Source organism: Musca domestica, unplaced genomic scaffold (assembly GCF_030504385.1).
Source record: "Musca domestica strain aabys unplaced genomic scaffold, Musca_domestica.polishedcontigs.V.1.1 12, whole genome shotgun sequence".
Classification (NCBI taxonomy): Eukaryota; Metazoa; Arthropoda; class Insecta; order Diptera; family Muscidae; genus Musca; species Musca domestica.
The window spans coordinates 2,391,028-2,399,051 of NW_026712155.1; the positions used below are offsets into that span (position 1 = coordinate 2,391,028).

An 8,024-nucleotide genomic window follows, 5' to 3' on the forward strand; every position below is an offset into this window, starting at 1 on the left:
ATTTTATTACATTATAAAAATATATATATCGAAGCCGAGTTCCACAAAATAGAAATGTACGTCCCGAAAATCACTTCTTTTGGATTAAGGATATATAGCTCCCATTGGATATCCAAATCTTAGACGATTTCGATTAAATTTGGCAAAGGTACTTCCGAGTTCTATAAGACATCTGGTAGCAAATATCATTGTTTCGAATGCATATTACGAATGTGAGGGACTTAAAGACCAAATCGGATGAAAAATATATATGGTAGCTAAGCTATATCTGAACTGATTTTCACCAAATTTGATGTACTTGCTTCTATGCCGAATTTGGCCAGATGTGCCAAATGTGAGGTCATTTGAACTGATATTGGCCATTTAGTGCACAATTCACTCGAAATCGGTTGAAGATATATATGGGAGCTATATCTAAATTTGAACCGATTCACATCAATTTCAATAGGGTTCGTTCTTGGGCCAGACAAATATTGTTTGGAAAATTTCATCTCAATCGAATAATAAATGCGACCTGCATTTTGTTCACAAAAATACACGGTGATTCTATGAAGATCCTCAAAAGTAACTATGGGTCTATCTCGCTTCCTTCTCCATGTTACAAACAAATACACAAAGACCTTTTGTTTTGAATTGAAATTATTCCCTATAACACAGTCTCGTGTAAATAAAAAAGAAAAATAGGTCATGCAATGTTCAGATTTTCAAATTCAAAACCAAAAAAAAAAATTATTGTTTTTTAACATTCCCATCCATTGACTTTTGTTAGTTTATTATTATTTTCCAGCATTTGTTTTACAAACAGACGATTTGATTTGTTTCTAACCAAAACTAATTTCCCCCTTCAAAATGATGAGTCACTTCTTATCAGAAAAACAACATCTGATTCATTCATAATCCATCAAACATCTTCTGGACAAGTTTTTAATCAAAAAAAAAAAGTTCGTTGCTTAAATCTTTCGTTTTATAATCAAACACTCTCATAATTATAATGATGAGTTTCATAAAGTTCTAAACATCAACAAGCATGGGATGAACACTGCAGCACTCAACATAAAAACACTTGTGTATACATACAAAGATAGGGTATACCCCATTCTAGAAACGGAAATGTTCAATTTTTATTTACAATGAGATATTTTTTTCTTTTCCAAAAAACACAACGAAAGTAGAACGCCTTCCGAAATTAAAAATCAAAATTAATATTTCATAAGTAGTAATTAATCTTTAATTAAAAAAAAAAAACTATTTTTAACAAAACCCCCAAAACAATAATGAAAGAACATTTAAATGTCCATTTTTTCTGCTTTCATGCAACAACCTGCCCACTTCAGTCTTCATCTTCACATCTTCGTTCCATCCACATGCAGCCATGCCATTATTTATTGTTTTCTGATTTTCATTTTTGTTCCACTTCTAATGACGCTGGAACGACCCTCATTTGTTGAATATGATAAGCGTGAAGAGCGAGCGAGTCAGCCAACAAACCAACTTTAAAAAAAGAACCCAAAAAAAAAAGAAAACAAATTCCAATACTAATCTATCTAAAGGAGATTTATGATGATCCAAACGAATGAAATCTATTACCTATTGGTTGTGTGTGTTTTTTTTTTTTTTTTTTTTTTTTTTTTTGGTATTTGAAAAGAAAAACCAAAAACCTTATTGGAATCTTTTGAGGTTGCATGTAAGAGTGTGTGCATGTGTGGGGTAATTGTTTGAAGTTATGTTTTGGAAAGGTGGAGGGTGTATTAGCTTGGTCATTCCGTTTGTAACTTCTCGAAATATTCATGATAGACCCTACAAAGCATATATATTCTGGATCAGCATAAATTTCTAAGTCGATTTGGCGATGCCCGTCTGTCTGTCTGTCCGCCTATCCGTCTGTCTGTTGTAATCACGCGATCTTTTGAACGAATTGAGATAGAAGGTTAAATTTTGCACACATGGGTATTTTGGCAGAAAGCAAATTAAGTTCGTAAATGGGCCATGTCGGTCCACTTTTTGGTATAGCCCCCATATTACGGTACCTCCCGATATTCGGTATTTTGATGATTTTAACGACATTATTCGAAATTTGTAATGGGCACTACAGCCTATGTCGGCCTTCGACATTATTCACCAGAATTGTTTTAAAGTTCGTATCTGAAAATTTTAATGGGTACTACAGCCTATTACAAAAAAATACTTATGGAGGTCCACGTATTTGTATAGCCTCCGTTTAAATATCGTCATTTAGACGGTGTTTTTTTAAATTTTCAAGTTCTTTCCAAATGGTGGAGGGTATTAAATGTTCGGCCCGGTCGAACTTGGCTGCTTTTGTACTCGTATTTTTTTTTTTTTTTTTTTTGAAATCTAAACTAGTGGAGTATGTACTCACAAAAAGTGTTGATTGTAGATGCAAGTTTTGGAATAGCTCCCTCATGTAACACTTGCCCCCACATGTAGGTATTTTAATGGTTAAGCCAAAAATGTTAACTGAATTTGCTATCATTTTGTATTTATGGTTCAAAACGTGTAGAAAACTATCTCGCAAATATTCAATATTTTTACAAATTTTAGGCATTATTAGGAATATTAGGATATTCTATTAAACAATTGGCCCGCCTTTAGTTCTTTTCCCAAATTATATACCGCAGATGTTTTCTTTTAGATGTTGGGTTGAATGTTGGAAAATTATAAGGCAAAAAAAAATTACAATACATAAATATATATCTTGCAACTTTAAGTTGCAGATTTAACTTTTAGATTTTTGTAAATTCGGCATTTGTTGTTTAGGTCTAAACATTTAATTTTTTAACTGTTATAACCCACTGTTTCCTGGCGCACAAATGCTATGCACAAGAAAATTTTTAAGCAAAAAAAAAAAAAAATAGAAGAATGAAAATACAAATCTATTGTTTTGCCAAACTCAAAGAACAATAGCCATGTTCAAATGGAAAACCCCCAAAAATGCAAAAGAGGGGGAAAAACTTACCAGAATTTGACTCAGTTTTAGATGAAGCATCCACGGATGTTGTGGTTGTAATTGTTGGTGGCAGTGCTGTTGATGATGATGATGATGATGATGACGACGACGATAAATCCAAAGGAACAGCGGACATGGTTGTGGAAGATGGCAGTGTTGATGCTGGTGTTGTTGTTTCTGTTGCTGTTGAAGATGATGTTGATGTGGATGATGCTGACGAATCGGTTGTTATTTCGAATGGAGTCATTGAACTAGCATTGTTTGCTGAAAGATCCATTGTTGTTGTTTCTATCGCCTTAGCCTCAACATCCATCTGAGACATATGCACGCTGCTGCCGCTGATGCTGTCAGAGCTGGTGTTAGTGTTTTCCTGATGGCTGTGTTGATGGTTGTTGTTATTTTGCAATTCACCAGCCATCATTGGCATGATGGTTGTTGCTGTAACGTCGCCACCAACATCTGAATTTTTTGCAGCCAACGATGATGGATCGGTAACAGCAGCACCAGCATCAGCCGCTGCATCATTCGCCATTGTTGTTGTGGCAGCCACAAACGAATTCACATTAGCCATTGTATTTGCATCATCCATCGATGCATTGCCTTCGGCCGGAGCTGCCTGGGTTTGAATGCCAGCACTCAAAAAAACTAAGCCACAAATTAAGGCAGCCATTAGATGTGAAATAGAAGATGATGCTGCTGCTGCCCGCAGAGCTGAAGATTTTCTTCGTTTACTTGTTAACATTTTCGTAAATTTGATTTAAAGGTTTTCTCAATTGTTTTGCCACTCGATACGATTTTCTATTGTTGTTTTCTTTTCAACGAATTTCCACTTTATTGTGAACCCTTTGTTTTTTTGTTGTACACAATTCTATTAATTTAATTTGATTTTTGTTGTTGTTTTTATTTTATTTCTCCTTCGTCTGATGTTAGATAACGAGGAAGTTTAAATGCGATGTTTCTTATTTTGCTGCACTTCTTTGTCAGGTATTTTATTTTTTGTTCGTAATTTTATTTCGATTTTGAAATCATATAACCGAAACCGTGTGATTGGTGTTTTTTCATTTGATTTGCATTAAAAAAATTATTTTGTTAAAGCCCACATGGTGCTGAAAAGGGTATTTTGGAAAAATTATATAAAGGTGATAAAATATTTAGAAATTATTTTAGGAGAATTTAAGAAGAAAGATCAGGGGAAACTATTGACATACGCCAGAGCCCTGGAAAAGTTTTCATTATTTTGGAATACTAGTTGAAAGTATTTCTTAATCATCGGAAACAGAATACTTTATGGATATAAAATATCAAGGTCCTAGATGAAACATTTCTTAGACGAACACGAGAAATTATGAGGAGAACAAATATAATTTTTAATTAACTCACATTCTCGGACTCCGCTCAGCTAAATTGAAAATTATAATTTTTGAAAACTTTTAGGCTTTTTCGAGGAGGTACGGAAAGGTGGGGGCTGATATACATATACCAAAAAAAGTGGTCATTTTGTGGGGAAAGGGACCCACATATACCTTCTTCTAACTGGCTCTTGCAATGGTAAAAATATTTCAAGTTCAAATATTGAAAAATTGCTAATATTTTCGTATTTTATAGGAGTTTGTTGGGGAAGTATCAGAAAAAATAGGTCGATATTGTCGATTTTCGCAACTGACCTAAGTCAGATATAAATGGTACAACGTGTTTCAGTCACATCGAACACTCGCTTTATGTGAGAATTTTTTTATTTTGTTTTAGATATTTATTATTATTATTATTTTTATAAAATTATTTATTCTTTTAATTTTTTCATTTTTTTTTAAATTTGATCTATTATAGGTAAGGTACCAGAGGGAGTGGAGAGAAGTATTACGATATGCATAATTTGGACCAATTCGAATTCTTTCTTTGGGAGCTATGGTGCCCACCAGAGAGATAAGCGGAAATCTCCAGATCGATTCCGACTGTCCATGATTTCGTCCCAAGACCAACAGTAAAAGGGTATAAAGTTTTTATATTCCTGGTGAATACCCTCAGCCATATGGCTGGAGAGAGTATATATCATTTGACACAGCCAATACTTGGTACATCTTTATATTATTATCAAAATTAGATCGAGTTTGAAGATGGGCAATATCGTTTCACTACTTCTGGTACCTTCCCCACAAAAAGTCAGAATTTTGACAGAAAATTATTTACCTCACAGAACAAGAGAGGATCATCCGATTTTGTTCAAATTTTGCAAATCTTAATATTTGTATCTGTGCTAGATAAGGTGCGAAAATGGACAATATAGACCAAATGCTTCTAGTATCTCCCTCACAAAGGGCCAAATCTCTACGCTTTTAAAACGCCAAGTAAGAGCCCAATGGTCTCAAAATTTCACATATTTGGAATAACTTACATCTCTAGGTCTGGTATGTGGATGGGAAAGGTCGGTTCACTACTTCTGGTGCCTACCCCATCAAGGGTAAAAATTCGAAAAAGTTATAACTGTTATAAAATGTGAAATATGAATCCGATGGTCTTCAAATTTCGCACATCTTAATATTTCTCCTAACACAATATCAGGTATAAAGAACCAATATAACGGACCACTACTTCTGGTACCTATCCCACAACAAGTCAAAATTTTAAATAACCATGAAGCTCATAAAACGCGAAATAAGCATCCGATTTCTTTTTAACTCGATACATCGCAATATTTCTATCACCGCAAGATCTGATGTGGAGATGAGATATATTGGTACTTCCCCCACAACGGGTTAAACTTTTGAATAATAAAAACTCTCATAGGGTGAGTGATTCATTTGTTAGATAAATATTTTTCTCTTCAATTATATGACCTATAATCAACTCATTTCAATATTTTGCCAAAAATTATATGGAATTTATTTAAACAGAATCGATTGGCGAAACCCATTGTTTGTCCAAGCTATTCACATCTGCTTTACATATTAACACCATCGATTACTATTTGACCTCATTTAAATGTTGTTAATTAACACATTTCTTTTGGAATTTCTTTTGGAAAGAATTTCAACATTAAAGGCTATATTAAGAAATAGACATCATTTATGATTTTTTTAAATTTCTTTTGTATACAAAAACAATTTGTATTAATCATAGTTTCTTTTTTTTTCAAAAGAAAGTAATTAATTAATAGCACATGCATCTTTTATTTCTTTTATTCTCCACAAAACCAAATAAAAGAACAATCGTTTAAGAATTCCTTTTCACGGACTCATAGCTGGCTAGCTGTATGTAAATTAATTTCTAGTTTCCTGTTTGTCGACAATTCTTGTTAAGATCTTTCTCCGGTTGGCCAATAAATCTTTGGCTTGGCATTAAAGAAAACAAGTTTGTGGCTTAAGTCTTTTGTTTTCACTGTTAATTATTTTGTTTTCTTTTTTTCTCGTTCGTTTTTTTTTTCAACTTTATTATCATTTCATGTTCTTTAGAAATCTCAAAATCAACACAAATACCAAATCATTTTAGTTTATATATTCGTTATTCGTTATTTTTTATGTATTTTAAATACATATTTTTTATGCTAATAGATATTCTCTCTTTGACTATTTGTAAAAGTCACAAGAGGAACCGGTTTTCCAGTTGGACCACTAACAAACAGCCACAACAACGAAAAGAAAATAAAACCAAGAATAAATGCCGCGACACTCAAAACTCAACGCTATGCAGTTTTTGGGATTTTTCCCTCAATTTAAAGTTATGCGAAATGTTGTCATAAAAAACCAAAAAATTTTGCAGTCAGGCAGCTGCACATAACGAACAACAATTCACAGACACACCAACGCCACGGCAAGACAAGACAAGGCAAGTTTCTTTGGCAGCCGTTGTCATGCAAGTCAAGAGTATTAAGTAATCACACAAGGCAGCCGAAGCAAAATTCCAAATAAATGCGAAATGAAAGTGAGGGCATAGCTTTGGGGACACCACTTGAATATCGGCACTACGTTAAGGTGTTTTCAATTTCATTATTTTTTTAATTTTAATTTTATAGTTTTGTTTTTATCTTTTCTTTGAATAATAATCTTTTTATTGCAGATCCATAAAAATCGAACACTTTGAATTTTTATTATTTTGTTTTCATCTCCTTTTATCCCAAAAAAAAAGCAAAGAAGAGAGCTTTATCCCGTTCACGTTACCACTTTAATGTTACGCGTTCAACACCCGTTACCAAACAATCTCTATAACCAACTAAAGTTAGTTGGCAGCAGTCAGGTTTGTTAGCCGTAACCCAAGTGACCAGACATGCTATTGAGTTTCTCCAGTGTAAGCTTGAGCAAATTCACCACAGTGAATTGAGCCTAGTTAAAATGAAATTCACCACAAAAGGTCTCTCTTTCTCTGCGTCTGTAACTCAGCTTTGCTTAGCAATACTTCTTGTTTGTTGGTTAGGTTAGCCACGTTTTAACTTGTCTGGAGGTATTTGTTGAGAGCGCATGTTAAGGCGATCAATGTCCGTGAAAGACGTGTTAGATGAACAGTGAAGACATTGTAGCGATTTTTTATGGGAAATGGAAAATCAATAATTTATCAAGAATAGACGTAAATCTTCATTTGTGTTAAACAAATCTCAAAAAATATACTGACATTGTTTTCAGAATTTTTTTACTGGATAGTGAAATTATTTATATCAATATAAACAAGTCGCTAAAACTAATGGATAAATTATGACTGAATTTAAAGTGAAAAATCGTGGATTCAGTGGATTTGAAACCCTGGAAGTCAAATTGCCAATAATTTAGATGAAATGGGGGTTATTCCAAATAGTGAACCATTTCTAGAAAATAAGTTGGCAGAAAAATACTTAAATTAACAAGTAAAGTGCATTAAGTTCGGATCCCATTATGGTCCATAATGAGTATTGAATCGGTGGGTATCGTAATATGTGCGCTATTGTAAAACGTTAACCTATACATACAATGCTTCGCCAACGGACCTAGAACCCAATATGACCCGCAATTACCAAGTTTTAGACAAATCCGTGGAAAAATGTGACAAAAGTCATCAAAATAACGAATGTCGAAAGGCACCGTTATATGGTGGC

General features: G+C 33.5%; 1 protein-coding gene across 3 annotated transcripts in view; it reads right to left on the reverse strand.

Moving 5' to 3' along the window:
- LOC101901263 (putative epidermal cell surface receptor) overlaps positions 1 to 7,245 on the reverse strand; it is a 46,508-nt gene extending 39,263 nt beyond the window's left edge. For all 3 annotated transcript variants that reach the window (XM_059118066.1, XM_059118067.1, XM_059118065.1), the window contains exons 1-2: positions 7,120 to 7,245; positions 2,975 to 4,071 (exon numbers count right to left, since the gene is read on the reverse strand). In XM_059118066.1, the coding sequence (XP_058974049.1) occupies positions 2,975 to 3,707 (733 nt within the window). In that variant the 5' untranslated portion in view covers positions 3,708 to 4,071; positions 7,120 to 7,245. The remainder of the gene's footprint in view (positions 1 to 2,974; positions 4,072 to 7,119) is intronic.
- Between the last annotated feature and the right edge of the window lie 779 nt (positions 7,246 to 8,024).